The sequence below is a fragment of the Cololabis saira genome, chromosome 22 (genome assembly GCF_033807715.1).
Source record: "Cololabis saira isolate AMF1-May2022 chromosome 22, fColSai1.1, whole genome shotgun sequence".
NCBI lineage: Eukaryota > Metazoa > Chordata > Actinopteri > Beloniformes > Belonidae > Cololabis > Cololabis saira.
In genome coordinates this window covers 12,347,031-12,371,364 of record NC_084608.1, presented here as the reverse complement: position 1 = coordinate 12,371,364, position 24,334 = coordinate 12,347,031, and the positions used below count along the sequence as shown (strand labels likewise).

Sequence of the window (24,334 nt, the reverse complement as noted above, 5' to 3'; positions counted from 1 at the left end):
CCTCCAGAAGTTACAGCAGAAGGCTCTGCAGCAACCTAAGCAGAAGAAATCCAAGTCGGCTGAATTTCTGATGGGTGAGTCCTGCTTGATGAGTTATTGCTCATAATTTGTGTAAGGATTAATTAACTAATTACAGACAAATGGCTTTGGGCTAAATTTTGCTCTTGCTTGTCAGGGCGCAATTTGTAATTATTTTAATCATTTCTTCTTCTCCTCTTTTTTCTCCTCTTTCTGCAAGATTCTGATTTAATTTTAACCTAATTGTGTTTTAGTATCTTTCAAGGAGGATGCGCTTGAACATTTGGGGCCAGAAGAATCACCAACAGAATTTTGCTGTTGATAAATACGTCTGTTTTCGGATGAGTCATATTGACCAGGGTGTTTTGTTGGCCTACATGTCACCGTCTTCCTGTTTTTATTTCTGCCTATTTTGCCAGGGAGTGAAGAGCGAGCTACTGTAGTGGGCATGGAAAATCCAGCCTTCGACGGAGGAGGAAGCACTGAGCCTTCCATTTCTCCGAGTTGGCCGGGGAGAAAAATGCGAGGTGACAGGCCAGATAGCACCCTTGCAGCTCACCGAAAAAAAATGGAGCTGCAAGCCCCTGCCAAAGAAAGAGGTGAAGCTTCATTCTTCATTAGCTTCAAATCTGTTGACAGTGGATGTGTTCCTGATCTAACCTTTTCTCTCGCTTCCTCTTCCTTTCTCCCTTGCTGTCTCTCTCTCTCTCTCTCTCTCCGTTCGGGGTGCCCTTGGTCCTGGCATTCCAAAGCAAGCGTGTCCAAACAAGCAACCCTCGTATAACTTCATCTTCCACTGGAGAACGCTATGGTAGTGGGTGTTCTATCTCTATCTAGAAGTACCCTCGACACAATCAGCCTTGACTCCCACTCTCGGCTACATGCCTTGTGGTGGGCTGGAGTCATAGGAGAGTGCATTTACATATGCTACTATGTTACCAAGCCGATCCGGTGTCTGTGTGGTGTACTCAACACCCCCGAAACACGGCTCAAGGCCAATCAGGCATACAAAGATGCCCCCTTATAATTCAGTATGTCAGGGAGAACTCTTGAGGAATGGGATGGTAAATTAGGATGTGTTCGAGGTTGCAAGCATGCCAGTTTTCTTAGGAATGACTCACAGTTTAGATTCATGATTTTTACTGTGGTTTATTTAGCTTTTTCTCTGAACAGTTAAAATATTATTATTGTTGTCATTATTTTTTTTTTTTTTATGCACAATACATATAAGTATACTTGCAGTCTTCATTTCAAACTTATTTTTTTTAAAGAATTCATCTGAAATACATCAAGGATGACACATTTGTACACGTTTTGACACGGTAAAGCTTAAAAAGAAACCGGCTATAGACCAGAAAAAAAAGATTTCCATATCATTGTTAAGAATAAGAGTTCCCTTTTTTTAATGAGATAATGCCAGTCAATAGTTGCACATTTTTGTAAAAATACATTTGTTGTCTCAATTTCTCATGACTTCATGAAGAAATAATATGGAGTGAAAGGTTACAGCTTAATAAATAATCACGTAGGTGCGAGTAAGGATGATAAAAATCCCTTATCTTACTGAAATGTGCTTTTTATAGCCTCGCTCTATATTAATTCATTCATTAATTTTATTTTTTTGCTTCCATCCTATATAGGGTCATTAGGAAGTCTCTCCCTAATGTCACTGAGAAGCAGGGTTCCCCCTAGACAGGTCTCCAGTCCATCACTGAGACGAACTTGCGCCGATCACCAACCCGCCTCACATGCATGTTTCTGGACTGTCAGGGGAGGCAGGAGTTTCCATTTTCTCTACATGCAAACATGAGGAAAATGTGCTCACTTCTCACAAAAAGAAATGTGATTTCAACCGGGAACTATGATGTAACTACCTCAACACCAGGCTGCCCCCAGTCCATATGATGAAATGATATCCATGGTCCAATGTCCACTCCTCCAATGTGCTTATGTTAACAGAAAAAAATTAAATAAAACAAGGAAGAAGATGACTTTAAATTATGCCACTTCATTTTAAATGTTTTCTTAACATAAACATTTATATATCAACAATATAAGTGAGAAACAATGAAACGAACAGTCTTCAGAAAAGAATTGAACACATTTTTTAAATTTCCAAAAGGAGTCTTCAGTCGTACCTTACTCGTTGGGAAGTTCTCATATTGGGTTTAAGTAAAGTGTGCAATTTTCATACAAAAAATACCACCTGTGGTATTTTTTTACCACCTGTGGTATTTTTCATTAAGAATTCTGAACATTCATATCTGTTAATGACTTCTGAACCAATACTGAAGGTCCAAAAGCAGACTGCTCCATGTCTGTGATTCTTTGCACTTTACTACAGTCATTCATTTTCTCTTCGTCTCTGTTAACAGTATCCCTGGCCGGCAAGATATGCTAGCTTCTGATACTGTGCATGTAAGAACAGATAATTGAAAATTTCATTAGAGGGATGAATTGGAGGGCAGCCAGACTATTTAGGTAAATCACAGCGATGACTCAAAAGGCGATTCACGAAGCTACTACCATTATGCAAATTTGTATTTGAAAAAAGGGTTTCATAACCTCAGAGCTATTTGTGGAGAAATTGTTCAAACTCGCTACTAACAGTGTAGAGGGATTTAACATGTGAATTTCACAGTCAATTTATGGTGTCATTGAAGAGTAATACAGCTGCTCCTTGCTTAATAAGTTCCAGTCCGAGTGTTTAACGTAAAGTATGGACAAAGTGTGAAAACGTCATGCAGATATTTCATTTGAGCAACAAAGATATCAGTTAACCTTTCTGGATGGTGGCCTGGTGGGTGAGCCGAGCTTCCATCTAAACATACTTACATTTTTATGCATCCAAACACTGATACCTACGACGGAGTATTAAGGCCAAACTAAGACAAAAAAGAATATAGGAAATTACGAGAATAAAGTCATAATGTTGCGAGAATAAAGTTGTAATATTATGAGAATAATGTCGTAATATTATGAGAATAAAGTAATAATATTACGAGAATAATGTAATATTACGAGAATAAAGTCGTAACATTACGAGAATAAAGTCGTAATATTACGAGAATAAAGTCGTAATTTATGAGAATAAAGTCGTAATTTATGAGACCTCTAACAGGAAGAGTAGTCTTCTCCCTATGTTAAAATGTTGAATATTGAGCATCTTGTGAAGTTATATTTATATATTTAGAATATATTTAATATTACGACTTTATTCTCGTAATGTTACGACTTTATTCTCAAAATATTACGACTTTATTCTCAAAATATTACAACTTTATTCTGGTAATATTGTGTCTTTATTCTCGTAATTTTACGACTTTATTCTCATATTATTATGACTTTATTCTCGTAATATCCATTTTTTTTTTTTAGTTTGGCCCTAATACTCACACAACAATTCTTTAAAAGAATCCCCCGTGTGGAATACATTGCATGGTTTAGTGCAGCAAACAGTTTCTTTTTGACGCACAATGTGTGAAATGTAAGGAAAGCAGGGTCAATTGCGGTAAAATATTCAAAGCTTGCAATGAGAAATGATTTGTGGTAAAGAAAGCTTATTGGTGGGGTGTACGCCTAATAGAAGGATCCCTGGAGCAATCTGATTCCCCATAAACGCTGTGGAGCAGACTTGATACCCATAGGTCAGTGATTGCTAATAAGAAGTCAATGAGACATGGGCTCTGGTTATTTTCCTTTGGATCTGCTCCTCCAAACTCGCCCAGTCCTCTAGGCCCCTGACCTTGGAGTATTTAGAAGGTATTGTCTTTGAAATTCCAGGTACTTTTGGGCTTGTAGACTTTCTCATTAGTTTCTTTTGAACATGGCAAACATATGGCAGTCGTATTTAAGAGATTGCCTGCCGTGACCTTTTGCGGCATGCTAATTAAGCCCCAGAGTACCGCGGGCCTTAGAGAGGTGCTCTGAGAAGGCCAGCAGTCTCTTTCCCACTTCTCTCTCTCCCTGCCTCTGAACTTCTGTCTCATCTTGGCTCTCCCTTATCTGGTAGCAGCTGCCGCCGCTGCCCTCCGACAGTGTGGGTTTCAAAATTAACATTTTGCTTCATGTGCTTCTAATAACCACTAACCTGAACCTACAACTCCCTTGTTCCCTTCACCCCTCCACCAACTCCCAACGCCGCTTTTTCTCAATCACTCTCGTTTCCCACTTTCCACAGGAAATGAATGTGCCCAAAATTACTTTGACCCATTGTCAGCAGGGCAGACAGACCCAAGGCATCGCAGGACGGCCGGGGTCAGCGCTGAAGATGAGCTGGAATTAAGTATGCCATTCTCTGTCATAATGGTTCTTCTGAGTTCGTTAAAGCGGGGTGACAAAGATCACTGGTAAAAGGCTACCACTTGTGATAGCGGTACGGTCCATGTAAATACACCAAGCGATGGCTTTTCTAGATTGGCTACTCAACTCTTTGTCATTGATGAAGGTCACGAATCATTGGTCAGTTTTCATTTCACCGTAGCGTTTTTTCTCCCCCCGTCAAATGGCACACGCAGAGCCATATCAATAGTTTGCAGCCCCCTCTAAAGTAGGCCTATTAAAAGCAAGCTCTTGGGAGCAAAGTAATATGCATGTTATAATGAAACCTGGCTATTAATGGAGAAGCTATTTCACCTGTATCTTTTGGATATCACTGCCGTGTAATATCAAAGGATTCACCAAATCAAATCTCATCATATGATGACAGGCTTGCTAACAGGCATGTTAATGCTCCTATTTCATTACCTCTCTGCGTGCACTTCATTTTCAGTCTTCTCCAGCCACGGCTGGTATCTTAGGTTTGCATGCTAAGATGCGGTTTAGATTGACTTTTCGGATAAGCAGAAAGTAATTTAGTCGCTCATGAAGGCATGTGATTTCGCGGCACTGTTGAAGGCAGGTTCATTTATTAACACTGTTGATTTCTAGCAATACTGAATGCAGATGAAAGCAGACTGTTTGAAAGGATGGCTGCCCTGCTGGATGACGACGATACGTTTGTAGACATACCTGGTATGTATCCCCCACGGTACTGTGGAGCTGCTTCTTTGTAATTTGACAGCTTTTACTCAAAGATTGACACATACTTAAAGATTTTAACTTGGATCATTTCACTGAACAACCACCTTCAAAAAAGAAAAGTCATTTATTTATATTAGTAAAACAAACAAAGAAAAGTAAAAAAAAAGTTTAAAATGTCTCCACCAAGTCTTACTTTCTTTTGATGCAGTAAAACTAAAACATTTGATATTATAAACAATCTGGAACATAATAAGATGCTGCACTGAAAGCATCTCTATCGAAGAACAAAGAATAAACCAGAGAAGGACCCTCACTTATGCTTTCCAAGCACAGCCATTGTTTCCCAGTAGGCGTGCCCTTTCTCATTACCTCACTTTCATTTACACATATAGCCATCAAGGCAACACAGAGATGGTTAAAGCTTAGCATTGTTCTGGTTGAAGTCAGCGGTACCAGATCCTGTTGACATGACGCACATCTTCCTTGTAATTCCAGTGCACAAGTGATGGGTTTAGCCCCGCTTCAACGCGGTAGAATTTAGTAGGCTTGCATTATTTGCCATTGTTTCGGATTTAGCTGTAGCACCGAGATTAGTGGCCCTATTCATTGTCTTGGAATGTTCATGAAATCCCACAGCGAAAGTAAAGAGGATCTTGGATTAACAGTTTCATGCAATAGGCTTGAGAGACAGAGAGGGAAAGAGACACAGGGAAAGAGAGGGAGAGGGCTTGTACTTCTGTACAGGAGTCCAACTGTGGCGACTGCCAGTTAGCACTTCACTGAGCTACAATAGACTTCAAGACAATTACCTCTTGTAGTTGTATGGATGCCTCCCACTGGTACAGGCTGCACGTGTTCTTTGAAGCAGCAGAACGGGCTCGGAGTATGTCAGAAATGTCAGAAATGATCCCCAAATTTATTGACTGTTTTTCGGGATTTGTTTTTAATTTTGCATCCCACCATAAAGCATCATGCATATCATGCACATATTAATGAAGTATGACGTGAACAGTGGCCGGTGCTGCAGAAGTTTTTTTTTTTTCAGAAGATCTTGGAGAAATCTCTTCTGTCTGTTGAAGATCATCAGGCTTTTCCTTTTATCTTGATGAATTAATTTGCTTGGAGATGTATGAACACAAAACCAGAACTCTGTTCAGTTCACTTTTCACCCAGGCGTTGTGTTTCGATATGAGCTTTGAAAAAGAAAAAACATTTGGCAGTGACAGCATCTTTGGATGTCACACGTACTGGACTGCAACACGCATGTATAACCAGCAATATATACTTTTTTTTGCATTCCATAGGAACAGTTAACATATTTTTATTCAGTTATGCCATATCATTTAAACCTTACTCTACGTTTTTTCTCTTTTGAGTTAAAAAAAAATTAAATTTATGTCTATAAATTTCACTAAATCTCAATACATATTTTTCATCTTTGAATTATCAATTTAAATAAAAGTAGAGGCTGAGTACCTTTCTGAATACGTATGTTTTCAAGAGTTACCGCTACGATGCAGCTCTATCCACTTTCACACACTGTACAAAAATATATATCTCTGACTAAATGTGTGTGTGTTTCTGCTAAGTATGCTTTTTCTATCAGTATGTGGATGCACGTGTTGATGTATATGCAGGCACATTTTTATGTGTGTGTAGAAGTGTTAGTGTATTTCTCTGCATACTCACTCAAGCGCATCTCTCCAGGTACGCTGCGAGCCTCCAGGGATGACGAGGTGTTGGAGGTGAAGGCGGGTGATCTGGTGCATCAGCGGCGACTGCTGCTCCACAGTGGTGGTGATGCCTCGGGCTCCTGGACCTCCCAGGTCCACAGCATTGCCAAAACACAGGCTGAGGGTGGTGCTGGGCCGGGGAGAGAGGCTGGACTCCAAGCAGGGAGGATGGTAATGGGCAGAGAAAGCACTGTAAAAAGTAATGCTATCATCTTTTATTTGGTTCAATATTTGATTTTTGTGTGGGGATGCAGGCATGATGAATGTATAATATTACCAAATTAAACTATATACAATGTACTATACATTACACATGACATGAAAGTACCAAACACGTAGTAGAGAGTTAAAAGAAATAATAATTGTGTATGAAAATTATACAATATCAGTGTTAGAACTTTCAGTGAGTGCTGCTCACAATTTAACACATTTTGTTAAATTATTTGTCTCGTATATATTTAATTGCCACATATTTTGCTGTTGAAGTTAGAGAATAGAATGAGCTGTTTCTGAAAAAATATTGTTTCTTTGTTAAATGTTAAAGCTTTTTGATGCCATGAGTCATTTCTTGCAGCGAGGACAGCTGAGGAAGTGATCCCCCACTACGCCCAGCAGCTGAGGGAGCGTGTGCGGCCTGACATGATCACGCTTGGCAGCCTTTCACTGCAGCAGGTCAGGGCTACAAAGAGAAATATCTGTGTCATCATCCCATATTCACCAGCACATCAGCCATGTCCATTATGCTGTGTATCAGGGGTTTGGCTAATGGACACTGAGTGTGTGCAAGCGTGTGCGCACTTTTGTCCGTTCGGATGCCTGTTTGTATACTGCCTACGTAACTTACTTCCCTTCCTAATTTTCTGTCTCTCATTCCACATCGGTTTCTTTTCTCTCTCGGCCCAAAACCTTTTGTAAAAATGTTGCACTTATTTTCATGGAAGATAGTCTAAATCTCAGCTGTGAAATTTCTTTTTGTAGCACAGGCATTCAAGGTATTTCAGAGGTTAGATTACTCATTCATCCTCAGCTCAAAATTGGTGCACGGATTTCAACTGTATCTTCTATGCCTCATCCCATATGCTTACACAATTAATTTATTTACAGAGACTGTTTTATTCTGCCTTTTAACTTTGTCGTGCATTATTATGCATATTTGTTCCTGACAGAAGCTGAATTCCTTTGGTTCTTTGCCCGTCTTATGGTATTTTCAGGAAAAATAGAGCATGACGACATAATATTTTGCAATGGGGAACTAGGGTTTTTATATACTAGCATTAAGATCTGAGGCTTCTTTCTTCAAAACAAGTGTTTGTATTCCCTCAGTCAGAAGAATGGGAGTGGATACGAGATCATTTGGTTTCCATTGTCTTGGGAAATCATGACTAGAAAGAGCCACAGACATTAAAGCATATGTAAACAGGAAGCTGAACTTTATATCCACTGTATTTTTAGTAGTAATCTCATTACAAAGGAGAGAAGGGGTATTAAATTGCATGAATAGAGGAAAAAAATGCAAGTGGGTAAAAAAAAAAGGTACAACAATGTTTCACTGTTACTTGGAAGTCGCAGCGACAGTTGACTCATCTTCCCATAAGTGAATAATAAGTGGCGTCTACTGTGTACTGTATCGGTATTGGAATCAGCGTTGTGGTATTCTACTATAATATCTACGTTCTTTCCTACTGTTTCCACACCCACCTCCAATTGAAGTACATTATCCACCAGAGATTTTGCATCTATTTTAAAAATTATGGCGCTTTTATCCCCTCTCTTTTCTGCCGTACAAAGAAGAAAGAGGCGAGACGCCGTCACTTAACAGTGTCAGTGAGTCTGAATGGGGAGTGTGAATGTGCTGACTGAATGTAAAACTGGCAGAAATACTCATCAACTGCTGCATGTCTTTAGGGTCTGGCTCAGTATCGATTGCCTGCAGATTGTATTGCAGTTGGTCCTTGTGCTTAATTCTGTCATTATTGTGCACTGTACTGTTTCATAAAGCTGTTTCCAAAGAAACTGTGCTTGCGTGTTTGCACGTATTTTTAGCATACAGCTCAGAAGGGACCCCTGAAGAGGAGCAAGTGGGCAAAGGCAAAGAAAAGACTGATGGCCTTCTTCGCTGGTAATGCTGAGGTAAAAGCCCAAACATTTTATCAGCAGTTTAAAATTGTCTCATATTAATATTATATACAATAATATGGAGCGAAGCGAGTCAGTAAAAATAATTAGCTGATAGTCTAAGTAATAGTGAGCACAGTAATCGGTGTTTGTTAATGTGCTGCTATTTTTTTCAGACTCCCTTCTCACAAAGAGACTGTGATGAGGCGGTAAGACCACAAGCCACACAGAAGACAACGTTTCAGTAAGTACAGCCCCGTTTATATTTCTCTCCATATGTAAAATTGATGTCACATGACTGTAATCATTAATTGTGTGAAGAGCATTTGTATCCCCACTGACATTCAGGATTCAAATGTCCTCTGCATGGCTTCTCCTGTCGGCAGGCATTGCATTGTGGGTAATATGGCTGGAGGGCACAGAAATCTGTCCATGTCATTGGGCTCGGAGGGGCATCAATTCTTGGTCCATCCACTTTAGTCAGAGATCACACATCACATCTTTAGGCGAGAGGCCCGCGGGCGATAAGCTTAGCATGTTTAAGTTTTTTGTAATTACGGACTAGCATGCCGGCTGACATGATAAAATCAAGAAACTACTGTACACATCAGCATCTCGTCTGCCGCTGGACTGTGTTATGTGGCGGGTGCTAGTCGGACACCAGCCCTGTCAGATGAATGTGGTTTGAAGTTTAGCTAGATGACCTCCTCTAGACAGCCTTGAACCCTGTAAATTCCTTCTGATATCAATAGTGGGTGGCTATTAGACATGGGAGACTTTCTATGCATCACCTAGGGCTACATCTGCCTGAAACTGAATGAGAAATTATTTCACTTTTCTCTCCCCGTGCCTATGAAAGGGAAGAAAAAAAAAAAGAAAAAATTAAGAACGGAGAAACAGAGCTGACTTGTGCATTTTGTAACAAATGTGTAATTCATTTGTTTCCACTGTCTCTGATTTAATGGAGGTTGAGTAATAGCATTAGGAAGCACATTGCGCCTTGTTGTAAACTGATGAAAGCACATGTAATACTTTTGATAGGCAAACAGAGAGGAGGAAGAGAAAGAAAGGAAAGAAAGATCCAGTGCCGGCCTTTGATGCCGAGCATTTATTTGCTGAATTATCCTTCCTTTAACAAGCATCTTATCCCCAGTCACAGGCAGGCCAGGGCCCCTGTGATATTGCTTTATTTTGAGGAATTAAGAGAGGTGGCGAGGAGACAGAGCAAAGCAACGGCTTATTACATTACCACTGATAAGATTGAAAGGCAAAGAAAGACGGAGAGAGAGAGAGAGAGCCACCGAGGGAAGACGCAGGGAAAGGAAGAGAGACAGTGGAAGGTGTTTTGTTGTGCTGTTATTAGATTGAGCTGCTGTTGGCTACAATCTGAGACAACAGAGGGTCCACAATGCAGGTGGCTGATAACGCGGTTAGCCCCCTTGCGTTTCTGTGTGTCACATACGCGTGCGTTCTTGTGCACGCCGCAGGAGCATGGAAAGCCCGCCGCTCGGAGCGCTGGGGGAAGGCCAAGATGAGGCAACGGCCAAACACACCCAGATGACAAAACTCCCAGAATCCTCCTCCTCAGCATCACGGCCGCTGTGGCAGGTAGGAACGGGTTAGCTGCTGTGACAGCGGACAGGAAAAGGTAAATTCAAGTCACTTCCACGAGAAAATATTGATCCTGGGCGTCATCAAAAATAAAAATCATTTTTTTTCCTAAAATCGACTAAACTATGTAAATATGTGAAAATGTGCAACAAATGCAAGTAGTAAAATAATAATAATTAAAAGAAACTGCTATTTACAATTTAGTTATTCATGTTCTCTTCCTTACGTAAAAACGTTGAGGAACACGTATAATAAAGGTTTCTGTACTAGCTACTTTATACTGGATGTAAAGGAAATGCTTTCTTGCTTTGGGTGGATGGCGTCTTTGGTTTTAGGAATATAAGTAGGTGGAAAATGGAGCCTCATGAAATGGGAAACAGAGGAAGAGGAAAGAAAAGGGAACCGAGTGAGAAAAGGAGAAGGGGACTGCAGCTTTAGCGGCAGCATCACCAGCTGTGGGAGGAGTGTGCTGTTGTGTTGCATCTGGGGATGAGCCTGCCATGCCACCATGCTGGCTTAAAGATGTAATGAATCTTCAGTCGGGGGCTTTCCTTCCAGGGTGACAACTGGCTTTGAGGAAGGTTGTAAATGCAGGGGAGATTGTGGTATAATTCCTCAGACTGGCGTTTGTGCCCCCCAGTCACCATTCGATTATCTCCCAAATTGCTGTGTTTCACTGAGATAAAGATTTTTTATGGCTTGCTGACTTGAAACAACTAGCAGAGGCAGAATAGGTGGCAAAGCGGGAAGAGGGAAAGAGAGAAAGATAGAAAGAGAGCAGCAATGGCCAAACCTGATACGCATAGTAATTTCCTTTGGTAAATGACAAAATCTTTGTTTATATGACATTTCCCTAAAATTACTGCAGCGAGATGAATCTGAAATATAAAATGTCACATTTGGCATGCAAAACTATGAAAATATATTTCTGTGCAAAATTCATGGAGGCATTTAATTTAGAACGTGTTTAATAACTAAGGCAGCCTGCATCAGTAATCCTGCCCGGAGGTCCCAAAAAGATTGTCATATTTATTCTCTCTTTTCTTCACCCCCTCCTTCATTCCAAAGCCAAAAAATTTTAAGGGTAAATGTTCATTGTTAATTAAGATTTACTAATTAAAATGAAAATAATTAACGAGAAAGCTTAATCTCTGAATATTAGCCCATACTTAGAAAGAAAGGAAGTTTTTGTATGTGGCATTTCCTGTCTCTATTAAGAGTGCATTTTGTGTGATCAGTCAATGTGTGGAAAGCCCTGAAAAGAAATTTCAGCGAAAGGACGGCCGCTTGCCAGCAAAGCCATGGAGGATCCCTCACTAGAGCCTTTGATCTCATCTGTAGGAGTGCTGTAATGTTATGGCACTTTAGGCACAACTCAGGCTTGGGGCAAACAAACCACCTCTGATATGGAAAATTGGCTCACTTCACCTTATACCTTCGCCTTGCTGTCTTCAGTGTCTCTCATGACGCCTATGCAAGCAAGCGAGCCAAATAATAACAATACCTGTTCAAGACGTACATAATGCAAATTGGACATTGGTACAATGACATTATTTGTTTTTTCTTTATTTACCCTCACCCTTATTCTTCTCTATGAGTCTGCATGCGCGCATCTTTTTCAGATGTGGGGGCTTGGAGGCCTCCCTCACCCCCTACTAAACGTGAGACGTGTGGGCTAAACCGCTTTGCCATCAATTATACTAATTTCACTTCTGCCAAAATTGTTTTGGTTGTTTCGGCTTGCAAAGATGTTCACAGTGGGACGACTGAGGGACATTACTGCAGGGCTCAGCGCACGCCTTCCTCCTTCACGAGCTGGCAGTCATGGCCACTACCAGCCTTTGTTTGGTGGATGCTTGTGCTGCGTGCGTCTGTGGAAACGAGAAAAAAAGAAGTCACAAATACAGACGACAAGCTGTAGAATACAACATAGGAGTGTGTGTGTGTGTGTGTGTGAAGTACACCCCATAGCCCTTGAGTGCTATACTATATCATTGATTGGAGCTGAGGGCCTTAATTGCCAGACACTCAATTTTGCCCTGGGGAGCTAGTTAACAGGCTGTAAATTTAAACACATGAAATAAATAGAAATTAGGAGATGTTACCTAGATAATCATAAATGCCTAATCTTTGATAGGATGGGGTGGGGATGGGGTCGGATATCTACCATAAAATACTCAGTACTCATCTTTTATACAAAGTGTGGGACAGGCAGATTCTTCAACAACTAAAACGTTGGGTCAACTTTGCTTTTATTATTTATCAACATGTAAATGATTAGAAAAGAAAATCATAAAGTCACTTTATTTAAAACAAGTGTACTTTCCATTCATGCCTGCTTAGCACATGCCATAGGGGACAAATGGATCAATTTGTGTAAGTATTGTTCTCTGATGAAGCTTTATTGGGAAAATATAAAAAGAACTGGCCAGCTCAGTCTACAAATCATCCTAAATAAACCCTAACACGAGACACGTGTCAACAAAGCAAAAAATAATAAGTGGGCTGATACAGCCTGGAGGTTCATAAAATACTCTCACCATCTGAGGGCTGGCATTTTAAGATCTTCATCTGAATGAACGATCTAACATTAATAATGATTAATGCTGGTATGCCCTTGAGAAAGGCCTGAAGGCCTGCATGTTTGATGGTTCCTCTACATATACTATCACTACACATTACTGTGCAAAAGTCTCAGGCACTCCATGTCTTATTTTATCAAAGTTTTAATGCCATTCATAGTATCCTCAAGAAAATACAGGAAACTTGGAACCCTTATTGATGTTGTTGCAAATATGTGCATAGTAAAATAGAGGTTGAATGATATGGCCTTTTCTATGGGTGATCCAGAGAAAAAAAGAGGCAAAAATCTGCATTAGATAACAAACACTCTGGGCCTTGGCTGCTTCAAGATAGATACACATTGTGTCTAATGTAGAATGATACCTCCAAAAAGATATATTAATGTATTTTCTTATTGCAGAGAATATGATTCCTCATGTTATCAAAGCTCTTTTAAAACCATTTGATAAAAAAACAAAAACAAATTGGCATGTCATGTGGCTTCTGCCCTCAAAATACACAATAAAAGTAGCACAAAACCTTGCTTTGCTATTAGTTCAAACTTAAAGAGAAGTTTTCATGAAATTAATTGAATTATTGAAAGGAACAAAACTTTTTTCATGTCATGACAAAGATTTGGTCAAATTTCAGATCTTGGTTTGAAAAATAAATTGTGAACCATCACTCTGAAATTGTAGATTTATAATAGTCGCCTGGGCCTCCAGCTGTTTGTGACCGTCTTCCACACTGTTTAACTCCCACATGTAAACACATTTACATGGACAGATGAATATGATACGATGCCAGAGATGAGATCAGCTGGCAAAGGGCCATGATAACACCGTTAGCAAAAGTGGCTTATTTCTGAGTTTACCTCTGGTCTTATAGCAATTTTAGTTTGTAATGTTAACAAATAATCACTTTTACTTAGAGAATTGGCCTTCAGAATTACATTTTAACGTTCCTGGTAATAATTTTGGACAAAATTTTCCAGTTTCCGCTCAACATTGGAGTACGTGAAAATTCTGTCCCAACAATGATTCACACAGGAAAACAGATTGAAATTCATATTGAAATATATTGGAATTTTACTTTCATACAGGAAGAAGAAAATATATTTAATATAGAAGAGAAAAACTAATGAAACAAAAGATAAACTGTACGTTTAAATAACACAAGTGATTAAGTACCTGAGTATTTGTTCATGTAGGATTTATGGACATAGTGCTTTACAGACTTTATAGATTATACAATGTAATATTGACATAAGTTTATGTCAATATTACATTCTGACACTACCTGCGAGACTAACTACTCAACTCAGCTGCTTAAGATTTAAAGTGAAAAAAATAATATAATTAAACTGAACATAGCATAAAAATGATGATCATGTTAGAATTTTATAAACAGTCAGTGTGGTGACATGCACATCTAAATCAAGCTATTGACAACAATCTAGCTAAGGATTAAACTGGAGTTTCCGAGAAATTCAAGTACGGTATATTTCTTGAGAAGATCAATTATTGCGTATACAGTACATGCCGGAATAACTCAGATTAGGACGCATTATCTGGCACTAATAGCTCAATCTCAAGAGCTTCAGTTCGTTTCGACTACAGCCCGGCTAAGGTGTATACATGGCTTTTAAAAATGTGATATCGGTCGGATTAAGGCAACAACTCAACTTTCTGTCAGTGCATGTAAACGTACTGAATGATTCCGATTATAAATAATTAGATCAAAGTCAAACAAAGGGCATACAATCTATGAAAATCAGTCTTTAAGTGTAAAACAAAAGGCGGCACCTTCAGTAAAAGCCAGACTGAAAGGAGACATTCAACATTTTACAATGTTCCCTGGTTTACAGCTACATGCATGTTGGCGGTAAGATGGGATATCCAGACTTTGATCAGTACAGTTAATCATCAGTAGCAGGGGGGACACATTTATTTGGTGTTATATACTAATTATTATGGTTATCAGTGTTTAAGCTGTTTAACTTTGTGTGTTTTAATTAAGTTTTTTAAAAGAAGAATATTATCTTTCAGCTGGACCTTTCTTGAACACAATGCAGACACGGTATTAATGATCAGTCCCCTGTAAGGGAGGAAAACAGATTGGATAAAACATGTCAGCCAGACCTTGTGTGCTGCATTTAGTCTTTTTCAATGACTGCGTTTACAAGCATTCAATAACCCTTTTAAAACCCGAATATTGGCAATAACCCGAATTTGCACGGCCATGTAAACAGCAATAACCCCTTTGAATAACCCGAATTTGCTCATATTCGGGTTTTTAAAAACCCGAATATGACCCCTGGGTTACTCCTTTTAAAACCCGAATATTCGGTCATGTAAACGCCAAACGGAATATCCCGATCAAACGGAACATGAATTTGTTTTCTGCACATGCTCTGTTTGCAAGGAATCCTGGTCTTTTGAGTCCAGGAAGTTCTTATAAACACGGAGAAACACAAGACCACGTCACACTTTTGGAGTGAGGAGGAGACTAATCACTTCATAAATGTAATGAAGGATATGAACATTTTGTCACTTGTAGACTGTAGAAAGTACCGGGATAGCGAGATTTACAAGAAGGTGAGCGAAAAGTTGCGCGAAGCAGCATTGGTTTTGGATTTGGATACAGGAAGAAGAATCGGAAATGATGCTAATTGCGTCATCACGTTCTCTGGTTCTCTGGTTTGATCCAGATATCCAGAATGATTAATTACCATGTATACAGGGATAACCCTGTTTGCTCACGCATGTAAACGGAATATTCTGAATGTTTCAGTAACCGGAATATTAGCAATAACCTGAATTTTTACTGCATGTAAACGTAGTCATTGTTATTTTGTTCCTTGGCAGGAGGACCACAGCTCTCTTCCCCAGCCCGTGGAGGTGTGTGTGTGCTGCTTGAGGGCCACCAGAGACAAGCTTCCCAGGGGTCTCTATTCTGTCAGTGTGGCTCTTCACAGCCGTCTAGGGGGTCCAGCTCTGGCTTTGTACAGTAAAAACGAGAAGCAGACACGGGGGGTGTCCACCGCGCCGACGGAGCACCGGGGTCGCTACTACGACCACGACCTGCACATAAACCAGAGCCTGCTCATGGTGCTCATCATTTCAGTTTGCTTGAACTCTGATTATTCAAATGAGATATTTTCCTTACTCACCTCTCTGGATACAGTAGATACACCTTACATCTCATCATGTCATCTTGCATATTGATAACATCTGAATAGATCTGTCAATGCCATGACGATTCAGGCCAGAGGTCGACTTGCTCATTAACTTTCTTAAGGCAGAAGAAGGAATAGTCCTTTATGGTGTTTTCCAAAGTCCCTTCAGCTTGTTTTTACTTGTCTCAGGCTTACAAGCTTAAAACACGTGGTCTGTGTAGGATGTAAAAGACACATATTATGCCTTTTAACAAAAAAGAAGAAAAGTTACATCTGTTTTCTGAGGTCTTCATTATAAATCTTTATTACGGACTCAGAAAGTCCACACACATCCAACATACACAAACACACAACCATTACATACTTAAAAAAAAAAAAAAAAAACTGTACAGAAAAAAGGTGCAAGCTATCATGCCAGTGCTTTGGAAGCCTGGATGTGAACCGATCATAGGGCTGGTTAAGGCCATAATGATGCTATTTTCTGTCATATCCAGTCGACACATAAAATTAAACATTAGCTTTGGTAACAGTGCCTGACATGTTGGTACATTAGAGGACACAGATAACTGTCTGGCACTGTGCCACCTAGGAACACGAGCAGCAACCTCATGGCATCTTTATATGCCACGCTAAGCTTCTGCATACTTTTCACTCTGTAAGAAGACCAGAGATGAGCTGCATATAACGGGGTGATATAAGCCCCAAACAGAGCACATTTAACATTTGTAGAACACATTAAAATCATTAAATATCTGAGGCATGTTTTGGTGAAAAAACCACAAAAACAAACACACAGAGACATAGCAGCACTCCTTTTTCAACATGTCTTTACAGCTCTGGTTATTTCAGCCAGTTGAAGCTTCTCAGGTCCACCTCTCTGCCCTGTGGAGGGTGCATCTTCAGAAATGAGTGTCACAACTTTGAGCTACCCTCTTCCAAGTTACAGAAAATGAAGCACGATCTGATGTTGAGTGGACACAAACTGGATAACTCCCCTCAGAGCCGCCAACAACGATCTAGTTGTGTTATGTTGGACGTTTTGATTTGGTAGTGACCTCAAATGCCAGTATATATGCTACTGAGCACCAAAAATGCAATTATCGGATAGCATTGCTGTCGTCTTCTTGATAAAGTTATAAATAAACGACTATCTGTAAGTAATTTTGACAGTGAAATAAGACATGGTCCCTTCCAAAAACAGAAGTTCTCATACAAAGATCAGCATAACGTTATAATACAAATCAAATCTTTATAAATAAAGAGAAAAAAACAACAATGACATTACCATGTTATTTCAGTATTCCTTCTCCTGCTCCTGTTTCCAGTCTGTTGCAGCAGCGCTGCAGATGGAGCCGCTTCTCAACCGGGAGGGTTATGAGAAGTTATAATACTGTAGAAAGCAGCATATGAAAATATGCCACACACAGCCTCTAGGTTTTACTCCAGGGATACCCGTATGAATAAAACAACAACTTCTCAAACATGACATTTAATCCATGCATGTAAATCAAACCTAATATCAATTATTCATTTATATAAAGGAACTAATGTTTTATTGCAAGGAAAATGAAGTACAAATGGAGTGAAACTCTCGGCTTCTCGTGTCTTTCAGCAGCCGAGCAGAGGTAACTGCAAAAGTAGAAAAGTTAAAGCAGACTTGACTATATTTTTTTGAAGAGTATTAAGAAATCTCAACCTACATTTTCATATCATAATAGAAGACTAAATATGGTTTCCCGTTTGGCTCTTTTGAAGAACCAACAGAGCGGATTATATTAGATGAAATCTGTGTACATTTCACAACCACATCCCTAAACCTCTTGATAAGAAGGAAGCCGTCCTCTATACAAGCAACACTAAGCTTAAAAAACCCACAGACACGTTCTGGATGGCTGACGTTGACCAGTGGATTAGAAATCTTTGGTTGTGTTTATTCATTGATGATGTTTGTGCGGGACAAAGGATGCACAAGCAAAACCTTAAAACACAAGCCTCTGAATTCACTGTCCCTCTTGATTCCATATAGTCTTGTATAGGATCAGTCTTCTGATGGCAACTGTTGAAGGCCTAGCTGGAGCATTTAGCACATGTGGACACTGTCTGTGTGTTAGTGGGTGTATTCATTGAGCTTGAGCTTCCTGATAATATTGTCTGCAGCTCCCATCAAAGATAAAGCATGGGGTAAAAGCTGGCATGAACTGAATACAGACCTGGGATCTGATTCAGAGGTAAAAAGAAAAAAAAAAGGTTTAAGTAAGGCATGCTAAATGCCTAGTGTCACTCTTCTTCCCCTCCTCTCCTCCCCAAATCGAGAGCGGTGCTCCATAGACGTAGCAGCTGTTGTTGTTCTCATTGACAGCAGTGGGAATGCTGATCAGATTTGTCTGAGACTACTGGCTTAGCTGTTTTTTTCTCTCTCTCTCTCTCTCTCCTCTTGCCCACACTATGGCGTGCAATTTCAGAAGTGCTCGCAGTTCCTTCTGAGAGGAAATGAGGAATTAGTGATGGTAGGAGGAGGCCAGGAGCTTATTTTCCTTTCTTCCCTACAGATCTCTCTTTCCCACTTTTTTGTTCATTCACCATTTGCTTTGTCTGTCTGGGCTTGAATTTCGATGGAAACAGTGCAGTTCTGTTGGAAATATCTTACACACGGTATGAGTGGGGACAGCTGAGACGAGTTGAAAACAGACTTTCTGTTAGAATTCAACTTTTAGGTTAGATGGGCACCGTTTATTTATATGTTTTATAGGGAGTGAGTGCAGAATAAAGATCAAATGACTAAATATCTGAGGTGGCACTTAAAGAGATCTTGATTCAGTTTTGCTTTTTTGTCTGTTGAATCTTTTGTATCTAAGGAAAGACCACAAACTTACTATCTTGTACAATGGCTGTCTGTGTTTGTTTTTTTAAACTTTACAGTCCTGCTTCACTTAATGAGGATACATTTATGGTTTAACAGACTCTTTAACAAACAAAGGATGCACCCTATCCACTCTGACAAAGCTGACAGTGATACAACACTTCCCACACTTGCCACATGCAAACAAGCGCACGTCCCGGTGAACGCATGCTCACAAATCACTATTTATGCAGGCCATATTTCCCAGTGTACAGTAAATGAATAATATGAAATCCTCAATGTCTATAATCCATGATATTATTCTATGAATTTATGTCCCGAGTCACACGCTGCTACCCATCATTTCGCAGGTGCATACACCAGATTTGTTGGGGGTGAACACAATACACATGATTTATGTGTTAAAACAGGTCCTCTGCATGTTCCATTACAACTAATAAAGGGATAAAATATTTCCAACCAGTGATGGATGAAGTGGCGCACACCTTCCTGTCAGTTCATTTTTTAAGCAAACCCACCATTCTCTAGGTAAATAAGAATGCATGTGTCTTCCATTGACTGCTAAACACCAGCACTTTTTTATTTTGCTTCATGTGAGACACCCTTAATATTATCATTTTGATTGATTGCAGCCCTGCTAAGTCTCCAACTCAATAGCTGTCAGATCATACTACAGTAGCTATTTGAAGTTCCCCTCACAGCCCTTTCTGTTCCAGTCCAACAAAGCTACTGTATATATTTACCAGTTTGCTGAATTGCATATATTTTTCTACTTATACTGTGAGGGGCCTACAGAAAATAAAGACATTATCAAGGACGCAGGTGAATATTAAGATTGCAGTTTCAATTGCTGCTTTAACACTAGAACCACCAGCTTTCTAGCCCCCCTACAGGCGCTGTAGCGCTCTCTCACAGACCACCAGATATCATTTAATTGTTAGGGTACAGAAATCAGTTCATGAAGTGGAAAAAACTGTGGTAACACTTATTTTTCTTCATATTTTGTATGTGCACATCTGCATGTTTGAGTGAGGTGTGCGATTGGGGTAGGTGGGATGAAACAATTAGCGCTACTAATTGTTTCATCTTTGAGTTTAAATTTATTACTGATCATGCTGCTCAGCTGTGAAAAATATTGTTTCAAAATATATAAAATAGGTTCATGAGCAAGCACACTCATCAAAACATATTATTTTAAGAAACTACTAAAACAAACGTACAAAACGCACACAGGCGTGTGCTTGCCCACGAAAAAACCTACGGTTCCTCTTGATTCTGCTGAGATTTATTGGGTTTATAGTATTGTTATTATTTTTGCAAAGAAACTTCCTACCTTGCGTGGACATGGTAAGTCTAACAGCTGTCAGCTCAGTGTTAGAGCGTTTCTCATCAACACCGTCCTCATCACTGAAGTCTGAAACTTCTCCTTCGCTCTTTTCTTGCAAAAGTTGCAACATTTCTTCTAGAGTAAACAGTCTTTTCTTTTGCTTCTATCCACATTTCTGTGAGACCGCCTCCACCGTTCTAGTGTTAAGGCTATTTTCTTGTTTGTTTCCCACCGTGTATACAGTGTATTTGGCTTTGTGGTTTTAGGAAATCCTCGGCATTGCTTGTAAATATGGTTTAAAGCCAGTGTGCCTGGTTGTGTGTTACTGTGTTTGTGTAGGCGCCTGCAGACGTTCACTTGAACTCTGTTAAATAGTTTTTCATTATGATTGTGTGTCTGTAGAACTTACCTGCTGCCTGTGATGTCACGCCCTCCATGGTCCTGGTGTTCCAACTCAACCATCTACTGGCACACAGCAGCCATGTGAGCTCAGCCCTAGCGTGGGGAGCATTTCCTATTTGTGGAGTGAACCTCAGGCTCATCCATGGCAGGTGGGCCAATTAAAGATTAAATGATTTTAAAGGTTACGTTTTTGATGACTTGGTGATTGCTCAGCAGATGTGTGTCGTTCAACTCAGGTTCAAAACTCCACTTCTCAGGGGGGAACCCAGCACACAACTGGACCAGTTTAAAAAGATTGAAGCTCTCATCTCCTCCGATCTCGATCACTGGCTGTGCAACCTATATTTTGAGGTGTGTCTACATTTAGGAAACAAGCATGTTCGCGTTTGTAATGTAAGATGTTATTCTTGTTGACTGCATTTATGATTGTTTTCAGATATTTACATACTCAAACTTGTGCAACAAAGCATTTTTTACAGTTTTGCTCTGCCATTATTTGGGATGTTTGGAATGCAGGATGGTGAATGGATTTTATTTGGGATGTTTGGAATGCAGGATGGTGAATGGATTTTATTTGGGATGTTTGGAATGCAGGATGGATCTAAGAAGATTGGGGCTGGATATTTGGATTTTCTCTGATGATAAAAAGCTTGTACGGAGAAATTGAAAAAATTGGCCCCAGAGAGCAGACGAGAACCACATCTTTGCCTCACAATTCCGGATGCGTTTGAGAAGATGCATTGATTAGATTAGTAAACATCTTAATCAAATTAAAAACCAGAACAAAGCTCTATGTCTTTTGCTTTTCCGTCTTTATTTATCCCTTTGACTGTGACATGTTGTTTGTATTACTCCATTATCATTACTGGTGCTGACAGTTGTACTGATTCCTGATGGATATTTTTGTGCATCTTGGCTCATGAAAAGCACAAAGCAATATGCAGTATTCCAGTCATATGTATAGGCTAAATGGAACTATTTTATGGCACACAATGACACATACCGATAGTACTTTATATCTGGAGTTTCACTATGAATACCTGGAACGTAATTGCACACACACATGTTGTTTTTCTGAACACAGCGATGATAAAGTGGATTAATGTGAACATACATAACTGTATATTACAACAGCAGTAAAAGATTGCGTCATTGTTAACTGAACTAAATAAACGTAGACCTCCAACGGACAAAGGCAGATCTACATATCTCCGGTTTGTTGTTGTTCAGGTAAAAAGGCTCCCACCTGGAACATCTGGGGGTCCAGAGGTTTTCAACGTGGCATCGACACCCCCCTCCAACCTTCATGTCATGGAAAAAACGGAGGGCCGTCATGATCAACCCAATAACCAGCTGCGGCAGCAGCCCCAGCCCCCGTCTCAATCCCAGCTCTGTTCCCATGCCCGGTCTCCCTTGGCCCAGCAGCAGCTGTTTACAGGCCCGAGCTGCAGAGCAGGAGAGCCCAGTGTGGTTCGCTCTCACCAGGGATCGCCGCTCCACCTGTCAGCTGATTCCGCTTGCTCTTCCTCGTCTCTGCCAGGTAGGGGTCTAGCATTAAAACCCCCGACTATGCCACAGTGGGGAGAAAATGTCACCCTAATGTCACCAGCAATGGGGAAGGAAGAGTGGCATTCCTCACTTGAGGGTAGAGTTGGATAAAAACAGTGAGGGAAGCTTGACAGACACATTTTCACTTCAAACAGTGGATGTTTTCTCCGTGAGAACGTATGCAAATACCCAAACAGATGCACTGTACTAGTTTTAGATCTGGCAAATACCTAGGCAGCAAACCCCACACTGAATGCCATTGATAGTTCATACTCCAAATTTAACAGGCAAACAAACCGTTGGTGACACGGAGAGCACTGGGTAGAAAAGTCCAATCAGCAGCCATGTCTAAAAATGAGTCTCAATTGTGGTAAAACTGGATAAAATGTTACTAACTGGCATTTTTCTGATGGTTATCAGTTACAGTAGTCAATCCAATTTCTTAAACTATCCTATTTAAAAGTGTCTTTTTTTGTCTGCATTTATATTGTACATTATGTTTTAACTCCAGTAATTGGCAGTTAAAGCCCTGTTATTTAAATGTAGATTCATATGACATACATATGGTATGTATATGTAGGTAAGGTCATAGCACATTTATAAAAATATCAAAAAGGCTTAATGACTATTAATAGCAACAAGGATGCTTCCACTTAGTTAAGAAATCATGTTATTCTTGATTCCCACCCAAATCATCCAGCATAATGACCATAATGGGCCAAATATGGGCTCATTTGGTAATGATTTACTACAAAGAAGACTTGCTAGTATCTTTGTCATTAATACGTCACCCTTTTTTCTTGTCTTTCATTTTTTTTGCACGCACAGCTCATCTTTATTTAACAGCCCTTAAAAGTTTCTGGGGTGTTCTGCTTTAAACATCACACAGGCTTTTTAATTACAAATGAGTTGTGACAGGTCTGCTGGGTAGCACCCTGGCCCATTTTAAACGTGATGCCGGCTGACAGCTTGGCAGTGTTCTCCCAGCACTGAAACATGTGGAAGAAATTGGTCTTTTACATTTCACAGCTTGTCGCTTCCTCTGCTGGCTGACCTATGACCCCCCACAGAGATCCTAACGCCCACAAGGGAAGTGTCCCCAACGAACTGCCTTTCCAGAGTGGGAGAAAAAGAGAGCAGGGGATGGAGGGACTAAGAATCTCACTATGGGAAATGTATGTTCTGCCACACAAGGCCAAATACAGCAGTTCTCTTCACTGCACAAGACTGAGAGCTCTGACTGGCGCACAGGCACAGACCCCAGCACACACACATTCGCAGCCAGGTGAGGGGGTGGCCTGGGAAGTGAACCTGATCCGCCAGTGAAATAACGGATCAAAAGGTGCCCCGCACAACACCTCATCTGCCCCATTCCTTAAGCCGATCTGACGTTTGCGCTGCATTTGCATACATATCCGTTCAAGTTGCATCACCTCTGGAGCAAATTATGGCATTCAGATGGAGCGATATGTCAAGAGTGAAGGGGGGCGACTGGATGGACAACTTTTACCTAGGCAAAAAATGGAAATCCAATTCAGCGAGGGAAAAAAGGAAAGAATTATCCCCCTTCTCTCAGTTCTTAGTCAAGTCTGAGGATTTTCAGACATTTCCTTCCTATTTCATGCCTCTCTGTTTCTGATGTGTGCTGTGCAGAGATTACTTTCTCAGTGCTCGCAATGCCTGCGTTTTCCTCATTACCCGTTTGTCTCCGAGTCGGGACGAGTGTACGGAGATCTCTTGTCACTGATGACGTACACAGAGCAGAGCTTGTCAGTGAGAGTGGAAGTTCAGTTTCCTCGGGCCTGAAGTTAATTAATCCCTATTGAAAAATCATGTTGCTTGCGAGGTGTCTCCGACAGATCAAAACCCGACATCCCAATCCAAGATAATAACTGACAAGTTCTGATCAGAAAATCAGAGGATTACGGAAAGTTATGCTGCCTTCATTTCAAATTTTA

General features: G+C 40.3%; 1 protein-coding gene across 1 annotated transcript in view; it reads left to right on the top strand.

The window, feature by feature from the left end:
- Nucleotides 1-24,334, top strand: part of ofcc1 (orofacial cleft 1 candidate 1) — a 79,986-nt gene that overhangs the window by 4,108 nt on the left and 51,544 nt on the right. The window contains exons 2-14 of the mRNA XM_061714065.1: nt 8-74; nt 438-617; nt 4,199-4,303; nt 4,948-5,031; nt 6,748-6,972; nt 7,348-7,445; nt 8,817-8,903; nt 9,065-9,132; nt 10,376-10,496; nt 15,929-16,171; nt 20,829-20,977; nt 21,065-21,179; nt 22,059-22,368. Of these exons, the coding sequence (XP_061570049.1) occupies nt 8-74; nt 438-617; nt 4,199-4,303; nt 4,948-5,031; nt 6,748-6,972; nt 7,348-7,445; nt 8,817-8,903; nt 9,065-9,132; nt 10,376-10,496; nt 15,929-16,171; nt 20,829-20,977; nt 21,065-21,179; nt 22,059-22,368 (1,852 nt within the window). The remainder of the gene's footprint in view (nt 1-7; nt 75-437; nt 618-4,198; nt 4,304-4,947; nt 5,032-6,747; nt 6,973-7,347; nt 7,446-8,816; nt 8,904-9,064; nt 9,133-10,375; nt 10,497-15,928; nt 16,172-20,828; nt 20,978-21,064; nt 21,180-22,058; nt 22,369-24,334) is intronic.